Source organism: Melanotaenia boesemani, chromosome 8, assembly GCF_017639745.1.
Source record: "Melanotaenia boesemani isolate fMelBoe1 chromosome 8, fMelBoe1.pri, whole genome shotgun sequence".
In the NCBI taxonomy this organism is placed as follows: domain Eukaryota; kingdom Metazoa; phylum Chordata; class Actinopteri; order Atheriniformes; family Melanotaeniidae; genus Melanotaenia; species Melanotaenia boesemani.
Genome location: NC_055689.1, coordinates 3,714,108 through 3,739,335, shown reverse-complemented (window position 1 = coordinate 3,739,335; position 25,228 = coordinate 3,714,108). Strand labels below are relative to the sequence as shown.

The 25,228-nt window shown below is 42.7% G+C and overlaps 1 protein-coding gene across 2 annotated transcripts; it reads left to right on the top strand.

The window, feature by feature from the left end:
• Positions 1–14: 14 nt before the first annotated feature.
• LOC121643791 (regulator of nonsense transcripts 1-like) lies at positions 15–25,228 on the top strand. Of its 2 annotated transcripts, none has more exons than XM_041991327.1 (24): positions 15–374; positions 916–1,052; positions 1,351–1,440; positions 9,836–10,003; positions 10,102–10,282; positions 10,824–10,985; positions 11,330–11,414; positions 11,571–11,669; positions 12,173–12,281; positions 13,983–14,142; positions 14,224–14,342; positions 14,462–14,626; positions 17,878–17,992; positions 18,082–18,225; positions 18,367–18,580; positions 19,734–19,851; positions 20,036–20,192; positions 20,871–21,013; positions 21,101–21,275; positions 21,418–21,499; positions 21,602–21,763; positions 21,835–22,085; positions 22,299–22,421; positions 24,146–25,228. In XM_041991327.1, exons 1-23 carry the CDS (start codon positions 204–206, stop codon positions 22,416–22,418), a joined length of 3,327 nt encoding a protein of 1,108 aa, XP_041847261.1. In that variant the 5' UTR covers positions 15–203; the 3' UTR covers positions 22,419–22,421; positions 24,146–25,228. The 2 variants fall into 2 exon arrangements, with proteins under 2 accessions (XP_041847261.1, XP_041847262.1); XM_041991328.1 differs by having other exon boundaries at positions 16–368.

Sequence of the window (25,228 nt, the reverse complement as noted above, 5' to 3'; positions counted from 1 at the left end):
TTCCTATAGGAGTCAAGTGTTCGCGGGGAAGGAAAGGAAAGGAAACGGATCGTAACCACCATCGAGCCTTCCTCAGTGTTGTACCACCGGTGTCATGTTCTCATCATTATCGTGCCTCCTTTATTGAGCTTCCTCCGGGTCAACGTTGGTTTGAGGAATATTGACATAGCGGCTGAAATATCGTTGACAACAGGCTGAAAAACATGAGTGTCGAGGCGTACGGGCCCAGCTCACAGACTCTAACGTTCCTGGACACCGAGGAAGCCGAGCTGCTGGGAGCGGACACTCAGGGCTCCGAGTTCGACTTCACCGATTTTACCCTGCCGAGCCAGACCCAAGGCCAAACCCAGAGCCAGCTAGATGGCCAGGTTCGGGTGGTTATTTGTACCCATTCTGTGTGAAAACGTGTGTCCTGCTGTGTTGACAAAATGTGAACTGGCTAACGTTAGTTAGCTAACAACAGTTAGCATTGACGAAGCCTCGCATTGATTATACCACGCTGCTATCCCGCTAACTGGCTAGCACGCCAGCTAACCAGCGTTTACAGTTAGCTGTCCGTCAGTACGCTTATCAAGAATTTACATACGAACCAAGAGTACCAGAGATTGCGCGGCAAACTGTTGGAAATGCACATATTTAGATTTAGGAGGATTAATATATATTAAAAATGTAATGCTAAGTGGTAGACACTGCTACCGAATTCACCATCTTTTGGTACAGTAAGTGGGAATAACCGTTTATTAATGTGAAATGTGAAAAACTGCTAGTGAAATATAAGCTTTTAAATCTGCTATTTAGGGTTACACTTTCCGGGACGTTAGAGTCTGAGAAATGTTTGGCAAATTGACTTGTATTTAGGGTATGATTCTGATAAAGTTTGAGCCTGCATGTGATCCCACACACTTGCCTCCTCAGGTTAATGGACCTGATGGTGTGCTACAGAATGGAGATGACCCTGTGGTAAAAGCCAGCCAGCTTCTGGCAGAGTTGAATTTTGAGGAGGATGAGGAGGATACTTACTACACCAAGGACCTTCCGGTGCATGCCTGCAGGTAAAGGAGCCGGCTTATAAGGCTACTGATTTGTCAGTTTGGTTTTCGGCCATGGTGGCTGCTTGTTTCTGTATCGAACAGAGTATAGAGGCAAGGGTTTGGGTCTTTGGGTAAATCTGTATTTATAGTTTTATTTTAAATGGCATCAATTGGATTTATTGTGCATCTTTTGTTGCTGTTAATAATTATACAAAGCTTGTTTTATTAGTCATCAATAAAACGTGTCTTGGACAATCGGCTGAGAAGTTATTCACCAGTTTCTAACTTCTGTGTGGTTTTTTTTCTGCCTTTCCTCTAGTTATTGTGGGATTCACGACCCGGCTTGCGTTGTCTACTGCAACACCAGTAAGAAGTGGTTTTGTAATGGTCGTGGCAACACATCTGGGAGGTGAGATATAGTTTCTTACTAACCTGTTACAGACTCTTTATGATGGTGCACTTAGCTAAATGAACTGGGAAGGAATCATGTTACAGGTACAGCATCATTAAAGTGTTAACACTGTGCAGGAGGACTGTAATAGTGGTCATCTGTCATGTTGAGAAGCCTCTGTGATAACTGTTATTGTTCAGCTACAAAATGGGTTAGGCTAAGATGTTGGTAAAAAGACTAATTAAAAACATAATGTAATCATTTGCTAATCATTTAACTTTTATATTAACACAGAGTGTTTAGGGTTAGAGGAACAGTGTATTTATTTTTTTAATCAAAGTCACAACTCCACAAAGATAACAACACGATTCAAACAAACATGTATTAATAAATAAAAGACTTTAACAGTTTAAAATAAATGCTTTATTTTAAAGCTGTATTAGTTTGTGCTGAGATCCAGTCTTCAAACAGTCTGAGCAGCCTTGTCAGACTGTTTGCTCAAAAATAAAAAAAGTAAAAACACATCAACTAGTAGTTAGTGGACTTACTTACATACGTGTCCTATTCTTCACAATACTCGAGAAGAGATAAAGTAAACAAACGAAACAATTAGAACAAACTAGTTAAGATCATCTGCTTCTTAAAACTAGATTATTTAATTAAAACATTTGAACAGATGAGCTTTTTAAATGTTTTGGTCTACATGAGAAGGTATTACTATCCGGCAGTAAGCCAGGGCGTGACCAGCCAGTAGCAGCTTGGTGCTGCTTGTGGAGCAGAGCTGACGTCTCCTGCTCTTCCTGCAGCTCGGACCTGGGCTGCTGCAGCAGCTCCGGTACCTGCCGTGCTTCTGGATGGGGGAGGGGCCTCCGGTAGCGTCCACCACTCATTGAGAAGAGGAAACGACGTTTTCACGTCAGTCTCTAAATGTGTCGCTGGTCGCTTTTTAAAAAAAAGAGTCGTTAGAGAGGTCTAAAACTCGCTAATTATAGTTACAGATTGCCAAGTCGGCAACACAGGAAACAATGGGTCCTCTGGGGAGCTGCTGTAGGGGTGGGGCTGCCTGCTGCACTGCCTGTTTAAACTGGGTCGAGATGACTGTTTTTTTTTTCCATAAACCAGCAGACGGCAAGGTAGCATTTAAGTATCGATACGCATGCTAATTTATATCTAACTAGGCACTAAATTTTAGAATCGATTATTATCTGAGAATCGATAGTGTGTCTGTGGTAATCCAGACTAGTTTCTTTCCTCCAGCTCCCAGTAGCTCTACTTAGTCTCAGACCAGCAGCCATGTTCTGCCCGGTGTGATCTGGAAAAAATGAGTCTGGAAACATTTTGTTTTCACGTTGAAATCCGCGTCAATTAAATGTAGCGCAACATTTCTATACGGCTCTACAGTGCGGCTTGACCACAGGTCCGTACCGATGCCGAAACATCGGACTGTAGCCACGTCCTTCACAACACCCTCATCATCCGCATCATCCAGGGCAGAGAAAAACACTCCACTGACATGGAGATGAGATGGCTGGGATGCCGTTTGTCCAAAGTGTTGATGAGGTTCTTAAATCCCGGGTTGTTCATGTGTTAATTCAGCACTGGTCTTTGGCGAGAGAAAAAAAGTTCTGTTTGTTTATAATGTTTGTCTCTCTGTCTCTGGGAGCTGGTGGATTATTTAGTCATGACTCTTCAGTCTAACCCCAGAGGTTCTTGGCAAGTCGCGTTGAATAAAAGCAAAGCGGGTGGGGCTGTGGGAGGAGCCTGGTTTATACTGGGATTAAAAGCTGCTACAGACTGGTTTATACTGGGATTAAAAGCTTCAACAGACTGGTTTATACTGGGATTAAAAGTTGCTACACACTGGTTTATACTGGGATTAAAAGCTGCTACAGACTGGTTTATACTGGGATTAAAAGCTTCAACAGACTGGTTTATACTGGGATTAAAAGCTGCTACAGACTGGTTTATACTGGGATTAAAAGCTTCAACAGACTGGTTTATACTGGGATTAAAAGTTGCTACACACTGGTTTATACTGGGATTAAAAGCTGCTACAGACTGGTTTATACTGGGATTAAAAGCTTCAACAGACTGGTTTATACTGGGATTAAAAGCTGCTACACACTGGTTTATACTGGGATTAAAAGCTTCAACAGACTGGTTTATACTGGGATTAAAAGCTGCTACACACTGGTTTATACTGGGATTAAAAGCTTCAACAGACTGGTTTATACAGGGATTAAAAGCTGCTACAGACTGGTTTATACAGGGATTAAAAGCTGCTACAGACTGGTTTATACTGGGATTAAAAGCTGCTACAGACTGGTTTATACAGGGATTAAAAGCTGCTACAGACTGGTTTATACTGGGATTAAAAGCTGCTACACACTGGTTTATACTGGGATTAAAAGCTACTACAGACTGGTTTATACTGGGATTAAAAGCTGCTACAGACTGGTTTATACTGGGATTAAAAACTTCAACAGACTGGTTTATACTGGGATTAAAAGCTGCTACAGACTGGTTTATACTGGGATTAAAAGCTGCTACAGACTGGTTTATACTGGGATTAAAAGCTTCAGCTGCTGATCTACTTTCCTGGTCTTAGTGAGGACTGGAGTTCTAGGATCTACGTTCTTGGTCTTAGTGAGGACTGGCGTTCTAGGATCTACGTTCTTGGTCTTAGTGAGGACTGGCGTTCTAGGATCTCCGTTCCTGGTCTTAGTGAGGACAGGAGTTCTAGGATCTAGGTTCCTGGTCTTGGTGTGATGACTGGAGCAGCAGCGTTCTGGACTAACCGCAGGTATCTGATGGACTTTGTAGGGAGACCTGTGAGGACAGCATTACAGTAGTCCAATCTACTAAAGATAAATACATGGACCAGTTTTTCTAAATCCTGCTGAGTCATCAGCCCTTTAATCCTCGATATGTTCTTTAATGGGCTCGACACACGGTACGCGACCAACGACAGCGACAGGCGAAACTCATCGCAGCCTTCGTGAAACCGAACACACGGGAGGCGACCAACGGCAGCAGTGCCGTGCATCGCGCTCTAAGATCGCTTTTCTCTAATAAAATTTGATTGGTTATGATATTGGTGGGGATTTGACATTTTCAAACCAGTCCCTGACGTGACAAAGTATGACAGATGGAGAGTCAGAATATTTTGCAGGAATTAACAGAAATCATGCTGTTTAGTATAAAAGAAAGACAACTCTGGGTTCATCCAGGTTTACAAAATAGGAAAGAGTATCGTGAATATCATCATTTGATGGACCTCAAGGCTGATCCAGATAAATCCAGAGCCTATGTTTTGACTAATTCACTCTGGCGCCACGCTGCTGCCTTTTATTAAGCTAAAACGATCCATTCTTCCATGTTAAAGTGTTTGCAGACTGCGCTGTCTAGCTTGCTCTCATTGGTCCGTCCATGAAGCCCCTCGCTGGTTGGCTGTAGTGCCAGGCGACAGCGACAAAAATTGAACATTTTCCTATTTTCTTGTGTCGCGTCGCAAGCATCGTGTGCACGTCTACATGAACGAGCGCAACATTTCACATGCACTAATGTCGCCTGTTGCTTGGCTGGAGGAGGACGGCGATTTTCGCCTCAATACGCAGGTTCCATAGGAAATGAATGGAGGAGGAGCGACGTCACCTCCCGTGTGTCGAGCCCATAAGTGATAACAGGCCGACTTCACAGCTGTCTTAATATAACTGCTAAAATCCAGGTCTGAGTCCAGGACTACTCCCAGGTCTCTTCAGGTACTCTTCTGAGCTCGGTTGCTGATTCGCCAACGTCTTGTACACAATGAATTCTGGGAGAAAAGAGGCCACAAAGGATGCGTCATCAGCAGCCTTCGTTTGAGGCCAAACGGAGTGCGGATTTGGAGGCTCCTCCGAAATGGGACAGTGCTTGGTGCTACGGTGACGTATGTAGCAGATTAATCCACACTTTGAAGTGTGCAAATCCTGAATTGGGACACACTGTAGGTTTCAGTACGAAGTAAAGGATACTTATTTTTTACTGAAACATAGCTCGATGAGTCAGACCTGGAGTCAGACTTGACTATAACTGGATTTGCAAACTCAGTTTGCACGGACCAGTCGCATAAGGTCACTGGAAAGATCCAAGGAGTAGGAGCATGTTTCTATTAACCACTGGAATAATGTCGTGATCAGAGAGACCTGAACCCCTGGTATGGAATTGTTAGCAGTTTCCTTTCGTTCCTTTTATCTGCCTCATAAATTTCAGCAACTTTTCTTCAGTGCACATCATCCGCATGCTAATGCCACAGCAGCTGCCCAGCTGATTGCTGACGTCTCACACAGTCTTGATGCTATTTGTCCAGAGGCACCAAAGTTTAATCTTGGACATTTTAACCAATAAAAATTAAATCATATTTTGATGTCTTATGACCAGTATGTGACCTGTCCAATCACTCAGCTTTTTGTTATGGTTTACTCAGTGGAGCTTATAAATTCCTACCACTGCCTTCCTTTGGAGCTTCTTACCACAGCGCCGTCCTTCTTTTGCCTGCTACAGCAGGAGGTGACAAAACTGGACAGCATAACTTCTTTACAGGCTTGCACAGACTGGCAGTGTTTCTTTGATGCATGTGAGGACATTAATGAACTGTCTCATCATACATCACATTCTGTGTGGATGTCATAATTCCTGTAAAAAAAAAGATGGTCATATACCCAAATAACAAACCCTGGGTCACTAAATCAGTGATCAACAATAAAAAGAGAATCTTTTCTTCTGATAAACCTCAGGAGAAGAAAACTGTAGCAGGGGATGTCAGAGATGAAATTAGGAATGCTAAACTAAAATGTAAGGACAAAATTGAAAAACACTATTTGGGGAGACCTCAGGGCAGCCAATGAGCTGAGCGCAGGCTAGACAGCGCAGTCTGCAAACACGTCCAACACGAAGGATCAGATCATTCTAGCTGTCTGACTTTCCCAGACTTTACCATACTTCACACAAAGATTATAGAGAAATGAATAAACAGGCAGCCACGTGGCACCGGGGCAATTTTTCCGAATGCAGGTCCTGGATTTATCAGGATTGAGCCTTGAGGTCCGCCATCAGACAATGATCTTCACCAGGATGTTTCCTAGTTTATAAAACAGGATGAACCCAGGATTGTCTTTTCCCTTTAGTACAGTAGAGTCAACAGCAAGATTCCCCATGCATCCGTTTCCCATGCAGGAGACCTGAGTCCCAATCCCACAGGGGACGAAAATCAACACCTTCCAGTTGGGTCCTTTAGCAAGACCCTTAACGCTACTGTCTAACCACTTCAGATATCAGTCGCTTTTCTCCAAAACGACGCACATCAAATGGCTGTAGAAAAGAATTTCCCTGTTCTAAAACTAGCAGACCTAGAGACCTGCATGAATTCAGGCCTGTTGCCTTAACGTCGCTTGTCATGAAAACTTTGAGAAGATCATTCATGAAAAGATTGTTTCTTCAACTGGCTGCAAATTAGATCCGTTACAGTTTGCTTACCAGGCAGGAAAACGTGGATCATGCTGAGATTTTTATTTTGGACAGAGTGTACAAGCATCTTAAAACCCCCGTGTCCCACGCTAGACTTTTATTTTCTGATTTTTCTTTAGCTGTTAACAAGATGCAGCCTCACATTTTAATCCAGCAACTTGCTTCTGATTTTAAACTTCAAAATCAGATCTTATCATTAATCTTAAATTTTTTACCTGAGCGTATGTTTTTTTTTTTGAATGGGCACTTGTCCACTAACGTCATCTCAAATACTGGATCCCCTCAGTGCTTCGTACTCTCCCTTTTTATTTTGTACACAGACGTCCCAGAAAGGAAGTCATCGTGTCAAGCTCACCTGTTAACACTGCGTCTTGAGACAGAGGCTCATGGTGGTGTTTGGTCAACATTTGTAATTATCTGGACTTTAATGTTACAAAAGAAATAATTATTGATTTGGAAAGAGCTCTGCCCATTCACAGTAAAGAGGTGGAGATTGTGGATTCCTACAATTACCAGGGAACTGTGTTGGACTCAATCTAAACTGTGATAAAAACACAGTGGTAACTGTTAGAAAGGCTCAACAAAGGATCCACCTGAAGCAGAATCTGAACTCTTGACGTTTCTGAGAAGATTTTATTGAAAGTCTTTTAACCTTTTATCTGTTGGTTTCAGGGGTTTTCTATTAGAGACAAAAACAGTTTAAACAACATTGTTAAAACATGTTAGAAGATTACTGGTGTCCAGCTGACAGTTAGGAACCTTATATAGAAAACAGGTAATTAACTCTTTCTTGCACAAGTTCATGTATGCAAAAAGTTACTTTGGTGACGTAGTGTTATTTTTTTTTTCTATGTTTCTCAAACAAGAAACTCTAACACCACTAAATCAACATTCAAAGTGCATTTTGTCAACAAAGTATTTGTTTTCTAACAAATAACAAAGCCATCAACACGAACACCAAAACATAGCGCAACTAGAAAAGCTAGAGTTTCAGATGATACCCAGCATCATCTCATCATGGCGACCACCTCGCGTCCGTCTCTAAACACACACAAAGCCAACCTTCGATTCTCACAGCCAACCCATCAGCTTGCATCTTTATCACATCGTACGTCACCAAACCCCAAAACTATTTCCTTAACATTTCCTGGTCATATTCGATCTATTCACACTATTATTCCACCAAAACCCAAAAACTGCAGCATGCGCCAGCGTTTCATATGCTACCATTCACGGCCATCTTGTTGATTTCCGGCGGGTCTTGGGAATGTAAATGTTGTTGGCATTCTACATCTCAAGACTTTTCGAACGATATCTTGCACTTGAACGAGACTTCAGCAGTCAGGTACATATGTTGGAGCGTAAACATCATCGTATAAGATGGAACAGAGATGATCTTTTTCATTCATTTAGAGATTTTACTCATTTACAACGAAGGCTAAAAGTGATCAGCATGTCAGAGAGACGTCAAAAAACTAAATACACCCTCTTAGAAGCTCTTAAGGAAACACAGAGATGTAGTTATATCCAGTTCTGAAGCTAGCAGCGATGCTAATGCTAACTGGTTTTATACATATTGATTATACACTGTGCACAGTGGTAGAAACTGGTGATGTAATGGCTAAATGCCAGGGACAAATCATGAATTGTATGCATAATATTTTGTAGCCAGATTCCCTTCCAAGAAGTAAAATACCAATGTGGCAGAATTTGGCACAGTTTGGGTATCAAAGTGACCAAATTAAGAGTCTGTCTGGTTCTATCAACACTTAAACCTTCCTAAAATCTATGAGTTTTGTCCTATTCTCATGTAACTTGGTACAGCCGTAGTCAAGGCGTTGCTGAATGCATGCAGTGACATCTTTATACATAGAATAATGTCTTAAAATATGTAATGTAAACTTAAAATAAACAGTTAGGCGAGCATAAAAATGTAATTTTTTCACTTGGTTCATCACAATTTGCTCCGGCATATGGACATTCACAATGTTTCTGACACTGGGAAATATATTCTGTGTGGTCTTAGCTACACTGAGTCCTAGTTTATGCATATTGACCTTATAATTGTAGAGTTATTGTTGATGTAATTTGGGTCTGCTTAGGCAAACCACACCTCTAGGGTTTAACAGGTTTAGCAGGTTAAGAAAGCCAGATGCATCTCTGATAAACCTAGTCATCCTCTGGCACTGGAGTTTCAGCCTATGCCCTCTGGAAGATGCTATCTTGCCCCGCGTCGAAAAACTAACCAATACTCAAACTCCTTCATCCCTCCTGCAGTCAGACTCTCAAATCCTTCTGATGGAAATAAATCATCTTTATCATGGCGTATGACCAAGCTGTCGCACAGTACTGCTGCACTGACACTTTGCTTCTTTTAATGATCGGTTTTAAAGGTGGATGTTGATGTATGAACTGAGGACAGTCAAACTGAATTACCTTGTGGGGATAAATAAAGTTGTCTTTGACTTTGACTTCATAGCATCACAGATGCAGGGTTTTGAACGGAGGTCTGGTTTCTCCTCAGTCCTCAGGGAAGAATTTCAGACCTTCCTTCACCTTCATTCATCTTAGATTGTCTTGTAAACGGGAAGCAAGCAGCATTTTCACATGTTTCATATGTGTGTGTGTTTTCTCCAGGTTGTGTATTCAGTAGTTAATTCTGCTTATCAACAAGCTCATACATTCGTTTTCAAAAAGAAAACCACAGGCAACACTTAGATGTTTTTTTCCTTAAATCGTCTCAAATTATTTAGTCACTTTTTTAAAAAAATCCCTGAGTGTTGAGGGTTCAGGTTTCATTTATGGACCATGTCTTGTGTCAAACCATGGCCCGTGTTGTCATCACCTGTACCACAGACAGCAGGGTCACTGCAGCTGTTTCCTTCATTTTCCTTTCCCTGACTTGCAGCCACATTGTAAACCACCTTGTGAGGGCGAAGTCCAAGGAGGTGACCCTGCATAAAGATGGTCCTCTGGGGGAAACGGTTCTGGAGTGCTACAACTGCGGCTGTCGCAATGTCTTCCTGCTGGGCTTCATCCCTGCCAAGGCTGACTCGGTTGTGGTGTTACTGTGCAGGTAAGGATGCTTTCACACAGCTGGTTCTGATGGCGAGTTCATCCTAATAAAAATGAGAAGATCCCATTTCAATGAGCATTTTCCTGATTGTGACTCAGGCAGCCATGTGCCAGCCAGAGCAGTCTGAAGGACATCAACTGGGACAGCTCACAGTGGCAGCCTCTCATCCAGGATCGCTGCTTCCTCTCCTGGTTGGTGAAAATCCCGTCGGAGCAGGAGCAACTCCGGGCACGCCAGATCACGGCCCAGCAAATAAACAAGCTGGAGGAACTCTGGAAGGTACCGTCAGCCCAGCTGCTCTATGCAAATCTGTAAACCAGCTTCCTTCTTGTTTAAGCAGCTGGTTGTAATGCAGATAACACAGAGATCATGTTTCCTATCACATACAGGGTTTATGTACAGCAGAATTATTGGTATTCACCGGAAGAAGACAAGTATTAGATTATAAAAAAAAAAAAACAGGGTTTGGAGCAGTGTTTACCATAAAGTGATGCAGTAGGTCTCAGAAACTGGATGTATAAGCTATGATACACACAGTGTTATCCATTTCACAGCACTGATGGTCTTCCTGATCTTCCTCACTTCCCACAATGCAGTTGGAACCGAAGGAGCAGGGCTACTTCCTCCTGTAGTTACAAGAACTGAAAAACGTCCAGGAAGTCAGGCAGCTAAATATTTAAACTAGATGAATATTTTTATTATCTCAGTCTGGGTTTTTTTCTACAGGGAACCATCAGAGTTTCATCATTAGTTAAAATAAGATTAACTGAGATCTTTTTAGTTTGTTCATTCAGATTTTAATGTTTCACTTATCACACAGGAAAATCCCACGGCAACTCTGGAGGACCTGGAGAAGCCCGGAGTAGATGAGGAGCCTCAGCATGTCCTGCTTCGCTATGAGGACGCCTACCAGTACCAGAACATCTTTGGTCCACTTGTGAAGCTGGAGGCTGACTATGACAAGAAACTCAAAGAGTCACAGGTAAACAAGTAAACAACAGAATAAAAATACACTGAATGATCCTCAGAATCGTTACTTCATGCAGCTTTTTGTGTCATGTGCAGTCTAACTAAGCTTACTCTCAAAACAGTGGGAGTAATATAGTTTTATTTATTAATTTAATCTTATTAGGTTTTTTTTTGTTATTTTACATAATTTTATTTATTTTAATTTTGATTTTATTATTTATTTATAATAGGGAAACACTTTTTATATTTGCTTTTTTATTTTAATTTCCATTTTTTTTTTTTTCCTGTGATAATTTCAGATCAAAATGATTGATTTTTACTTCCATTTAAATGTCTGGAATTCTTATTTCTCACCAGACACAAGACAACATAACAGTGAGATGGGATTTAGGCCTGAACAAGAAGAGGATTGCTTATTTCACTCTTCCTAAGACAGACTCTGGTATGTAACTTTCCTTGTACCTCAGTGTTAGTGGCCTATAATAAATGACTTTTTGTCTAAACACACTTGACTGACATTGTAAAGTCTGTTATATGTTAATGTTTACTGATTATGCACTGTTGAACACGTTTTTGTTTTCACCCTGTTATTCTCCAGATATGCGACTGATGCAAGGAGATGAAATTTGTCTGAGATACAAAGGAGACCTGGCTCCTCCGTGGAAAGGCATCGGACATGTCATCAAAGTTCCTGATAGTATCCTGGGCAATTAAAACTGCACACACCTGACAGAATATCACCTTTTTTCATAATGTCTGTAATTTGCACCAATAAGAAAAAGGGATATTTAGTGACATCTAGTGGCAGCTCTGGAAACCACAACAATACAACAAACTCAGATCATCCTCCTCAATCCACTGATGAAATCTCACGGTTTTCATCCTGCATGCAGCTTCTTCTGATCATTGTTGGCATGTCATAGCCCCTCTAATACATCCGCTCTGCATCTCTAAATTTCATTTAGAAAAATGTTGATAGCAACACCATGTTAGTTTGAATTTAGTCACAATTATATTAATCTCAACTTTAAACAGCGTAGCCTCCACAGAGGAAGGTTAAGGGTAGAAAAAATCTGCATCCTGAAATTACTGCAGATGTCTTGCTTATAGTTTACTTCACATGATAATTGTTTGCACCATGTTTGAGTCGCTAGCAGATGTGTTGAAAGGTTCTAGCGTTTCCATGACGATTCATCCCAGACTACGGCGATGAGATCGCCATCGAGCTGAGGAGCAGTGCTGGGGCTCCAGTGGAAATCCCTCACAACTTCCAGGTGGACTTTGTGTGGAAATCAACATCTTTTGACAGGTATTCCCAGTAAAAGAATCTAATATCTGAAAGCAGCTCAGCAGGGCTCCAGAGTACGGCCATTTTGGTTGCATGTCTAGTTAAAGTCTTTTTCTTGGTCACACAGGTGTGCCTGACGTTTACAGGTCTAGGTGTAGAACTTTTATCCGTCTGTGTTCCTTCCCTTCATACCCGAGCTCAAGGAAGAATGACACTAGTAGAAAAAATAATATTCATTCATTCATTCTCTGTACCGCTTGGTGCATTACGGGGTATGGGTAAGCTAGAGCCTATCCCAGCATTAACAGGTGAGACGCAGGTACACTTGGACAGGTCACCTGTCCATTGCAGGGCCAACAAAAGCGGACAAACAACCATTCACACTCGCACACACTCCTAGGGAGAATTTAGAGTAATCAATTAACCTAACATGCATGTCTTTAGACGGTGGGAGGAAGCTGGAGAACCTGGAGAGAACCTATGCATACACGGGGAGAACATGCAAACTCCACACAGAAAGGTCTTAAAAATAAGACAGTGGGTGTCTGATTGGCTCTGGTCCACAGCTGCACACCGTTGTTGTGCAAGCCGTTCATATTAGACGTCCAGTCGATGAAGATCGACAGATGACTCCGATTTCAGTTCAAGATAGAAAAAAAAATCAGCGTGTAAGAAGTTTTTTCATCATGACGGAGTTTGATGAAATCCTGCTCTGACAGCTGTCATGATGCTGAGGAAACTGTCCAGAAATCATCGAATTTGACATTTAAACTGGAACATGGAATTTATTCATATGAGGGTGTGATCTGTTATCTCCACCAGTTTAAGACTTTTCACAGTGTCTGAGCCAAATGAAGGCAAAAATCTGGATGAGAGTTGAATGAGTTTTGACCTCTGCAGCCTCCCATCTGTGTGGCGTCACCTGAGCTGAACATAAATGAAAAGGAGAGTAGAGAAAAGCAAGAGGAGACAGAGATACACGAGATAGAAGACAACGAACCTTCAAGATTCAACATCTTTGTCATTATGCAACAGAGCCTTAGATAAACATGTTATAAAGGTCTAGTGTGTAGGAATTACTTACATCTAGTGGTAAAGATGGGTACAGCACAGCAGTGAACGTACGGTGGCTGTCGGTGGCCAAAATCCTTCCAGACATTAACATGTTTTCAGGTGAAAGTGGATCCAGTGGCCTCAGGTGCTGCCATGACTGCACCACGGGTAGCTACATTGGTACTGTCTTCTTCTATGGTGCTTTTAAGACGTTGCTTATCCCAAATGGGGATCTCGCTCCTATCAGACAAAGACGCTACTGCAGTTTTAAAACTTGTTTGTCCGTTCAGAGACACCATAGTAAAAATGGTAAAAGTAAAAAAGTTGCATGTATGTGGATATAAATTCTCCATTCTAAGAGAATAAAAGCAGCATTATTTTAGTAAAGTAATTAGATACCAGTAGAAACGGTTTTTAATGATAAATTAATGTCATTGACCTTTGATTTTGCTGCTTGCTGCACCTTTAAACATCAGTGAAAATGAGTAATGGTCAAAGGAAAATGTATTAGCGTGGATCTGAGTGCAATGCTGTCATCTTTTGCTGGAGCACCCAAATGAAGGGTTAGGGTGAGATGCACCAGTAAAACCAGTGCAGAAAGTTAAAATGGAGCCCTGCTCTGTTTCATTGACAGGGAGGGTATATTCACTTCTTCCCTCTTTTATTAAGGATGCAGAGTGCCCTGAAAACATTTGCAGTGGATGAGACGTCAGTTTCTGGTTATATCTACCACAAACTGTTGGGACATGAGGTTGAGGATGTGGTCATCAAGTGCCAGCTGCCCAAACGCTTCACCGCTCAGGGCCTGCCCGACCTGAACCATTCCCAGGTGAACCAGAGAATAAAACAACCATATGATGACTCATGACTGATGCTGTCTGGGCTCATGTGGAAATGTTTTGTGTTGCAGGTGTACGCTGTGAAGACAGTGCTGCAACGCCCCCTCAGTCTGATCCAGGGTCCCCCAGGCACCGGGAAGACAGTCACCTCTGCCACCATCGTGTACCACCTGGCTAGACAGGGCAGTGGGTCAGAACCAAACATCTACTTTACTTATATGTGTGAACTGGAAGTTTATTTTAATGATATTAAACCTGATTGTGCTTGAAGGAAAGTTTGAAAATGTTTCCAACGTTTGGTCCCTCCAGGCCGGTGCTGGTTTGTGCTCCCAGTAACATTGCTGTTGACCAGCTGACTGAGAAGATCCACCAGACAGGACTGAAGGTGGTGAGACTGTGTGCCAAAAGCAGGGAGGCCATAGACTCGCCTGTGTCCTTTTTGGCTCTGCACAACCAGACCCGCAACATGGACAGGTAATTTGTTAAAACAGCTGTGGAAAATGTATTTCTGTGACAGCTGGAGTTTTGGCTAACCATGTGCAGCAACAGACAGACTCTGGAAGCACGGGTACAATCTACAGTCAAAAACCAGTGTTTACCTTGACACGCAAAGCAGTTAGCACACACGTGCAGCTGGAGATAACATAATTCTAGATGTTCTTGGTAAGATTATTGTCAGAGAAATAATCAGGATTATTCTGCTTTTATTAATTTCCCATCACGGAAATCACATGAACACTCCTTATAGGGCTTTTATTAATTATTTTCCCATTGAAATAAATGGGATTTGGCCAAAGTAAACCTGGGCCAAAAACCCAGCTCAGATATGCTTTCACCTAGAAAGTTTAAGCGGGTCAAGAAAAATAAAACTTTTACTGATTAAAAGGACATTTTCATATCTTTTACAGTTTTGACACAATTGCAGGTTACGTTTTAGGAAAAATCAGAAAGCGCCCAAAATCCTCTCCAGTCTAGCACACACTCTAAATCTGGCCCAAACACATCTCTCAAATAAGCGTATCTCACGGCCAGTTTTCCCTGTACTTATACAAATTAAATATCAAAACAAAGGAAATTAATTCGTCTCGGAAAGAGCTGGAACTTACAGATTTTGAGCTACGTTGCTCCAAGCATCACAAGTCAATTTTTCCTCCGATTAACCCCCATTCTACAGAAACTCTGGTTCTTAAGGCTAGTTTCCACCAGGTGCGTGTGCGCCTTGTTCTGGCTGCGCCGTGGCCATTTTAGTCAATGGTTTGGTTCATATGGGGTGCGCTGCGATGTGTGTCTATTTTTGACTCGTCCAGAACACGTTAAGCTCGGCAGTTCAGATAGGGCCAGACAGGAAATAAAGGAGCGGTGTAAAAGCATCCAGAAATTTTAAAAATAAAAGCCCCCGTTTAGATTTGCGGTGGCTGAACCATGTAAACATTACGTTATTAATTGGTCAAGAGGTCTCAGTGTTTTGTTTTTTCATCATGGACAGAAAATCCAGGAAGTGGAAAATCACAATATCTCCAATTCTCATGTGATTTTGTGATCTCACGGATCCATTTAGGCAGACACACAGGCGCTCCGTGCCGCACACACTCCCGGTGTGAATTGACCTGCCACGGATGCCGGAACAAAACCGCGGTGCAGCCGGAACGTGGCGCACACGCACCCGGTGGAAAGTGGGCGTCAGACCTACACCCAATTCTCATGTGCCAACATTTGAATTCTGTAATAAATAATAAAGGGTAAAGTAAATCACATCCATGTGTTGCTAAAACCCTTCTGGAGCTCTCGGTTCTAGATATTTTTTTTATCCAACTTTTTCTTTGTGAACAGCGCTGGGTTGTTCAAGGGCAGGGGTCTGCAAAAAATAAACAACAAAAAACGAGGTTTTCTGGCTTTTACGCCTTTACGAAATGACCCCATTTTACAGGATTTCAGCGTCTGTGATTTCATCACACACACAAACACTCTATTTAGACTCCATTTAGACTAAAAGAGACCCGTACTAACAAGACATTGTAGTTGGAAAAAAAAATACTTTAGTGTTATACATCAGCATAATTTGAAGGTCCCATTTTATACATTTTTTTCAACAATTTCATATGGGTGTCAGAGGTCCAACAACATTGTTTTCAAAGTGTATTACCCTAAATTCAGTCTTGGTTCTTAATTTCAGCCATTACAAAAGTAGCTCTATTGAGAATGGACTGTTTCGGTGTCTGAGCTTTTAAATGTTCATTAGTGGTGCCCGTCCACGCCCCTCTCTGGGAGAGGTTCTGGCTTTCGCCGGCGCCTGCTCTGTGATTTTAGAAGGCAGGCACAGCTAGCTGGGGTGCGGGTCAATAACAGTATCCACTACTGTGGGCAGTGGTTATTTCCCATTGTGAGGTCACAAAGAGAAAGGTCTCAGACTCACCCGTTTGAGCTCACATTTGCTAAAAAGTGGAGCAAACAAGTGAGAGAGAAGACAGAATATTTTCATTTTGGGGCCTTTCACAGGCTATAAGGACACATATGATGTTAGAAAACCTTTAGAAAGTGAATTTGTATATTTGTTACTGAACGTTTCCCTTTACTTTGTGCTACAAAGCTGCTGGTTATCCAGCAGGAGGTGAAACATGTTTTATGTCTTTCTTTACAGGCTAAGACGTCCTTCACAATCACACCTGCCTCATTATTTTCTATAACTTAAACAACCTGATGAGGGTGATTTTATCAGTTAGTTTGGAGGGAATAACTCCCCCCATCATGTTTCCCAACACATAACTCAAAGCAATACAAGAATCATTGTGTGGATGTTGGATAAATCTTTGTCCCAAGTTGTGTTGATCTGCTGATATGAGTCTTTACAATAATTAATCCTGGTGTTTAACGCTTTGATTAATCGGGACATCCCTAGATGGGCCATTGTGAGAATAATTTTATGATGTAGCAGACATACTACTCAGGCCTTTATCACACGTCCACTGCAGCCCTGAAAGTTGAGAGGTTTGAACACAAATGTGTCCAACTCAGAAGTCCAGAAGCTCAGCAGGTGCACCAGCAGCAAGTTGTTGCTCCATCGTTTTCGTGGACATGTCAAGATACCGTCGTCATTTGGCTCTTTGATGCACTGTAAACCAAATGCAGCATTAGTTATTTTCTCTCACTTAAAGTGTACTTGTAGGCAGCATTTCTGCTAAAACCACCTCACATGACCAGCAAAGTGAATAACAAATTATTTCTGCTTCTGGAAAAGAAACGTACTCTGTACCCACTGACATGAAAGCAGGTTTTCACTGCAGGTTTGCAAGTTTATAAAAATGTTTATATTCATAGATATACTCTTTTTATATTTTATTTTTTCTGCTCTGTTGTATTTTTCATACACTGTTTTTCTTTTCTTTAAATCATTTTTTGTATTTTTGCACCGTGGGATGTGCATGTACTCCCATACAGCAAAAATTGAGAAAAAAAAAATTTAATCTTCAGTCTTGAGAATAATTCTAACTTGGTGAAGCGAATCCCTGAAGACTTATATCCACCTTCCTCTCTTAAATATCTAAAGCACCTTGTGTGCTTTCAGGAGTGGCCACCACTCTATAAATAATTATAACATGGCATATCGTACCACCTGCCAGGGACTACACATCCTAGTTTATCAACATCAAATTAAACCGATAAAAATGGCTTGACTGGTTTCAGACCAGTCTGTGATCTCTCACTGGTGAACTGGTTTGTTGCGACAGCATGCCAGAGCTTCAGAAGCTTCAGCAGCTGAAGGATGAGACTGGAGAGCTGTCCTCCTCAGATGAGAAGCGCTACAGAGCTTTGAGACGTACTGCTGAGAGGGAGCTGCTGATGGTAAGACCTGTAACCTCATCACCTTTGTCCTGCTCATAATGCCAGACGTGGCCATGTGAAGAGACCCCTTCATCTCATCTGTCTTACAGAATGCTGATGTGATCTGCTGTACATGCGTTGGAGCAGGAGATCCTCGTTTGGCTAAAATGCAGTTCAGATCAATCCTGATTGATGAGAGTACCCAGGCTACGGAACCAGAGTGCATGGTTCCTGTGGTCCTTGGGGCCAAACAGGTTAGAGCTGCATGCTGTAAATGAAAATAGAAGAGATTTGCGTAAAGACCTCCGTCTCCAGTCAGCCTGCTGTGGTGAGGTCTGGGATGTCTACAGAGTATTCATTTACTTTTTTAACTCAGTAATTATCTGTTTCCACAGTTGATTCTGGTGGGTGATCACTGCCAGCTGGGGCCCGTGGTGATGTGTAAGAAGGCAGCTAAAGCAGGCCTGTCCCAGTCTCTCTTTGAGCGTCTGGTCGTTTTGGGGATCCGGCCAATCCGCCTGCAGGTCCAGTACCGCATGCACCCAGCCCTCAGCGCATTCCCCTCCAACATCTTCTACGAGGGCTCTCTTCAGAACGGAGTTACAGCAGGTGAGAGTTTCTGCCTCATGTACAGAGGCTACAGCCGGCCCAGGTTTGATCCCGAGCTGCTGTCTCCCCTGCTTCTCTGACCCCCATTCCTGTCAAGCAACTGTCCACGAAAGGCCTCTAGAGCCAAAAATATCTTAAAATAAAGAAGATATTTTCCTATTGAACTGTTGAAATTCTGCACATATAATTAGACACATGCCTCTGGAAAAATTAGGGTCAGAGAATAAAACAAGATTCAGGAAAAAGAAAGGAAAACAATTCAGTAAAAGGATAAAATGGAATCTGGGTAAAAAATAAAATGGGTTTTATATGGATCTAGTTATGCAGCAACATTGGCAGAGTACAAATAAAAGTTTTTTTTCTAATAAAAACACAAAGACATCTCAAGTCTTTTAGAGCAGGTGTTCTTAATTTTTTCCAGCACAATTGGCCCGAGCCCATTCAAACATTAACACTGTATTAGTTACATTGATTTAAATACATTAGTCTCGATTTGCTTTAGGTAGTGAATGCAAAAAATAATCAATTTAGCTAGAACTATGTCAAATGTGACATGTTACAATGAGATTGTCACAAAGACACTTACATGTATAACATGTATGTGAAACTGCACATGCAAGACGCCCAATATGCTGTTAATCCATTAAATAAAATCAGGCTCCTACAAGAGCACATTAAAAAGCTCAAGTTGGGCTTATAAGCACAAAATCTACTAAACATTAGAAAAAGAGGAATGTGGAAAAAAAACCTGTTGGGAAAAGATGTAAATATGATCAATAAAATGATGCAGAAATAAATTACATTCAAAATAATAAATAATTTAAATGAAATACTGTAAATAAATATTTTATTTAGATATTTAAATACAAGCCATTTTATATGAATAATAATTTGAAAAGTGTAATTATGGTTAATTGTAGTTTCCCTCTCTCATCCGCTCGGTGAGAAAGCAGTGCGGGGAATGGAGCACCATCGGAGTCCAAAGGTTATTCTGTAGGCCTATGTTTGTCAACACCAGCCCACACACATGAAATGACCCACTGATTTGTAGTTAGTATAAAATTTATGAGAAAAAAAACCTGAAAAATAAATGGAATTATCTTAAATATGAATGGAAATCAAATTTCCAGGTTCTTTTTTGTTTTGTCTGCAGCTGACCGGGTAAAGAAGGGCTTTGACTTCCAGTGGCCACAGCCAGACAAGCCCATGTTCTTTTATGTTACCCAAGGCCAAGAGGAAATCGCTAGCTCTGGGACGTCTTATCTGAACAGGTGAACAGTGTGATCAGTAAATGTATGCTTCCACACTTTTTAACATGTTCTCAGTGCACAGAGTCGGCGCTCATGATGACGTTTTGTACATTGCTCCAGTCTAATTTAGTGTCATTTGTTCCTTTATTCTGTCAAATTATGTCCAAATGTCTTTTCCATTCCCCTGTCATGCTTGTTTGTGCAGGACTGAGGCTGCCAATGTGGAGAAAATAACCACCAGGCTGCTGAAGGCTGGAGCGAAACCCGATCAGATCGGCATCATTACCCCCTACGAGGGACAGAGGTCCTACTTGGTCCAGTACATGCAGTTCAGTGGCTCCCTTCATACAAAGCTCTACCAGGTAGAGGGATCTGATGCAACGCATCATGCAATGATGCAATGCAGCTTCGCATTTCTAAAACATCTATGTGGAAAGACACACACCCACAAGAAGAGAGGCCGATGAAGGGATGCAGCCATCATGCCTAGAGCTACTGTACAAGCCTGTGGGAACAGTCTATAATCTGGGGTTGCTGCAGTTGGTCAGGTCTGGGTTCAGGTCTAGGTTCAGGTCTGGGTTCAGGTCTAGGTTCAGCAACTTTATGTGTCCAAAGAATGAGGTCAGCTGATACCTGAATATACTGAATAAGCAGGTTATTCCATCTTCCCTGATGACACAGTGCCAGCATTCATGGGGCTCAGATTTTAAAGTGTTTCAGGGAACAGGAGACCACCACAGAGTCCAGACCTGAACCCCATGGAGGATCTTTGGACTGTGCTGGAGAAGGCTTTGTGCAGTAGTCAGACTCTCCATCACCAGTACAAGATCTTAGATAAAATTGAATGCAGCTCTGGATGGAAATGTCAACAAAAGTCTAAAAGTTTGACTAAATCAAGATATTTGTTAAAACTACACATCAATTTTCAGTCACTTGCATTATTTGGAGGTTGTTGTTCAACTATTAATTAATGTTTATGTAATTAAAAATGAGCTAATCTGTACATTGACCTTCTAAAAATGTGCTTGTGCTTTGTGCAGGAGGTTGAAATAGCCAGCGTGGATGCTTTCCAAGGCAGAGAGAAAGACTTCATTATCTTGTCCTGCGTGAGGGCCAATGAGCACCAGGGCATCGGCTTTCTCAACGATCCCAGACGTCTGAATGTGGCGCTCACCAGGGCCAGGTACGGCAGCACCGCTGCAGTCTGGTGGATTATTGACACCATTACAGTTTAAAAACATTTGTTAATCGCTCCTGATTTGTCATGTAGGTACGGTGTGATTATCGTGGGAAATCCCAAGGCCTTGTCCAAGCAGCCTCTGTGGAACCACCTGCTGAATTACTACAAGGAGCAGAAGGTCCTCGTTGAAGGGCCTTTAAACAACCTGAGGGAAAGTCTCATGCAATTCAGCAAGCCTCGAAAGCTGGTCAACACCATCAACCCTGTAAGTATTAATTAGGACAGCACAGGTACACCAATCTGGACCACTCAGACCTCCATTAATCTGGACCAGTAGAACCAAAACCATTAACCAAATCTGTGTATATTTAAGGTGTGGAAAGGAGAGCTTGTTATTTGTTTTTCAGGGCGGTCGATTCATGAGCACAGCCATGTATGATGCCAGGGAGGCACTGATTCCTGGATCAGTTTACGATCGCAGCAGCAACGGTGAGAAAGTCTTCCTTGCTAGCACAAAACCTTTTTCTTTCTTTGTAAATGATCAAAAAAGAAGCCAATAATTGTTTTCCTTTTCTTTTCTTGCTTCTGCAGGACGTTCTTCCAACATGTATTTCCAGACTCATGACCAGATTGGTATGATAGGCACGGGCCCCGGTCCTATGTCGTCCATGAACATCCCCATTCCCTTCAACCTGGTGATGCCTCCTATTCCTCCACCTGGGTACTTTGGACAGATGAACGGCCCCACTGCAGGTCAGTGAGAGTCATGTTTAGTCATTGCTCTCAGGATTTTCAGTTCTTTACCTGACTTAATGTCTGTTTAGGTCGTGGAGGAGGAATGAAGGGCAAGTCAGGTAGTGGAGGGGGAGGTGGGACTCGAGGTGGCCGTCAAAGAAACCGTGGCAACATGGGAGCGAATGGAATGGAACGTGGAGGTCACATGACCAGCAGCCAGGCCAGTCAAGACCAGGTCTCGCAGTCCTTCTCCCAGGGACCACTTACACAGGGATACATCAGCATGAGCCAGCCGTCCCAGATGAGCCAGCCAGGCCTGTCCCAGCCGGAGCTCTCACAGGTCTGTTAGCTTCGCCAACCATGTCCAAGGTTCTGTTATCTTCCTGGAATATAACCACATAATGTCCTTGTCTAGTTAGATTGGCCTGAGCTTTATTCAGGATCCCTCTTCAACTAACAATTCCCTGTACAGGTATCCCTGTTTATACCTTTCCTCTATGAAAGAAATGAAGGACCAACTGTTGACTCTCTTTCACTGTTTGTCCCAATACAGGACAGTTACCTAGGAGACGAGTTTAAGTCCCAGATTGATGTCGCTTTGTCCCAAGACTCCACCTACCAGGGGGAGCGGGCCTACCAACATGGTGGTGTGACTGGACTGTCCCAGTACTAGACTGTAAGAAACACTGAACTACACCAGCACCATCTACAGCTTTTTATTTTTCCCTCACACAGATGAACATGTAACAGTCACACGTTTCACATTCATATACTTAACATCCCACTTGCTCCTTTACTTGGAGATCAGCTTCATGAATCACGGTTTCCCGTTAAGCTTTACACAGCTGATAATTTCACCAGAACCGCCTTCTAGTACCAGGTCGTCCTCTCCATCAGGACGCCCTTCTAGTACCAGGTCGTCCTCTCCATCAGGACGCCCTTCTAGTACCAGGTCGTCCTCTCCATCAGGACGCCCTTCTAGTACCAGGTCGTCCTCTCCATCAGGACGCCCTTCTAGTACCAGGTCGTCCTCTCCATCAGGACGCCCTTCTAGTACCAGGTCGTCCTCTCCATCAGGACGCCCTTCTAGTACCGGGTCGGACCCTTTTTAATCCTGGTGTGATAGATGAAGCAGGTGGTGGAAACCTTCCTCAGAGGTTTTCTCCATATTGACATGACAGCATCACACAGTTGCTGCAGGTTTGTCGGCTGCATCCATGATGAGAATCTCCCGTTCCACCACATCCCAAAGCTGCTCTACTGGACTGAGATCTCCAGTCGAGATCCAAATGGGTCTACTAGTGGCGTTTATGGCTAGCCTTACGGGAGCTGGTGCAGAAAATGAAAAGAACAGGAAAGCTGTTTCTGCACATTATGCCTCCGAAAACTGATTTACATCCCAAGTAGAAAAAGGTTTAGTCCAGTTATGACTCGCACAACGTTCACAAAGCAGCTGTACGAGATTTACATGTGAATGTTTGCCAGGGGCTACAGTCACCTCGGACATACCGTCGCCCTGGGCGTCGCCCCCATGGGGGATGTAGGTGTTTGACACCCACACCTAAACTTATTTAGCTGTTGTCTATTTAAACTTTCCAACAAACGTTGCTGCCCCAGCTTGTGCCGAACGACTTCCTCCTCTTCTTCCTCTCCCTCTTCTCCACCTCTTCTTGTCCTCCTCTTCTTTCTCTCCTCCTCCTCCTCCTCCTCTTATTCCTGTCCTCCTCATCTTCTCCCTCTCCTCTTACTCCTTGAATCAGGACTGTGAGTGATCGGCTGATCGGCTTTTCTGTCCAGCATCGTCTGTCTTGTTGTTCATCGTCCAGCTCGTGCTGACGAGGAGGAAACTAGCAGGATGTAAAGTGGTCGCCCGTTTCTATCAGACAGCCTTTGTTTACATTTATTTTCTATCATTTTCATTACTAGCTGATGTTTGCTGGTGACACAGCTGTAAAACCTGCTGGCCCTGATACAGCAGATGGATCAGGACCAGACGAATCGATGGATCAGACGAAATGTTGCACTCGTTCACGTAGACGTGCACACGGGGCTGTCGCATGGCACTACAACCAACCAGTGAGGGGCTTCATGGACTGACCAGTGATCTAAGAGAAGGCTAGACCGTATGCAAACACTTTCAACATGGAGGAACAGGTCGTTTTAGCCACATCCAACTTCCACATACTTTACGATGCTTCACGCAATGATTATAGAGATGTAAAAAAAGGCAGTCACAGATGGAGGTTCTGAACTTACTTGGATCAGCCTTGAGGTCAAATGATGTAAACTCACCACTGCCGTTGGATTCTGTGGTTTTTATCTCCGTGAAGGTGAAGGAATATTTTCTACATGGGTCAACATGTTGTATACTTGTATGTAAGATGTGTTTTTGTGTTTCAGGTTCCTGGAACGGAGCTAGCCCTGTGTGAAGCTTAGTTCATTGGTATTTTAATCTGGGTAATGACAAAAAAGAAGAAACATGGATACCCGTTTTCCACTGCTACAACCGAAGCACCACTGTGTGAAAGTCACAGGAGAGAGACCGCGAGAAACCAACCAATCACAAGAGTGAGAGCAAGAGATGGGAGTGGAGCTGGACAGGAAGAAGGCAAGATGGCGGGAGTGGGAGGAAGCTGCTCGCAGTGAAGATGTGGTGTTCTCAGAGCAGCACTGGTGGAGAGGCCAGACCCTCCACTGGTTCAGGACGGTGAAGGAGCTGAATGATTCTGGAGGGGGTAAAGGGGACCAATGTGTCATCTTGTCCTTCGTGGCCTCTAATCCCTCAGGACCCTCCAGGCGGGATGGTTGGGAATCTTGCTTCAAAAGCTGAGAAAGATGGAGGTGTCTTACACTAAACTCCTCCAGACTAACTCAACAGGAGGTCCTCTGTGACACGGAGTGAGACAACAAATGGAGACAACTCCTGAAGCAGTTGTCATGGCAACTCTTTAAACCCAAAGCTTTGAATCGGGTCTCTGCATTTGATCACATCTCAGCATCCAGAAGCTGAACTCAGCAAGTTCTGGCAGTGCTGTGCCTCATGGAGGATCCAGTCACCGATCATTTGCTTTTCTTTCTCAGCTTTGACAAAAGCTTTTTGAATAAAGACACTTGTGTAGTCGGCCATCTTGGTCTGCTAAGAAACAGGAATTCTTAAAAACGAAACCATAAAGATCTAAGCTCCCATGATAGATCATGGGGCTCTTTTAATTTAAATCCCCTATATATCTTATTAGGAGTGGAAAAAAAGAGCCGTTTGATGCTGTTTTCCTCAGATCGTAGCTGCTAAAGCTAGCAGGTAGAAATCATGAGAGCAAATAGCTTAATGCATCTAATAAGCCAAATAAAGAGAACAGCTGTTTCTCAAACACAGTAAAGATTAGGTGCAGTTTGAGGATGGATGGTCGCTCTGTCATACGGAACATGACAAGTACGACAAATGATTTCCACTTCTTGAAATAAATATCCTAAAGAGAAACTTGA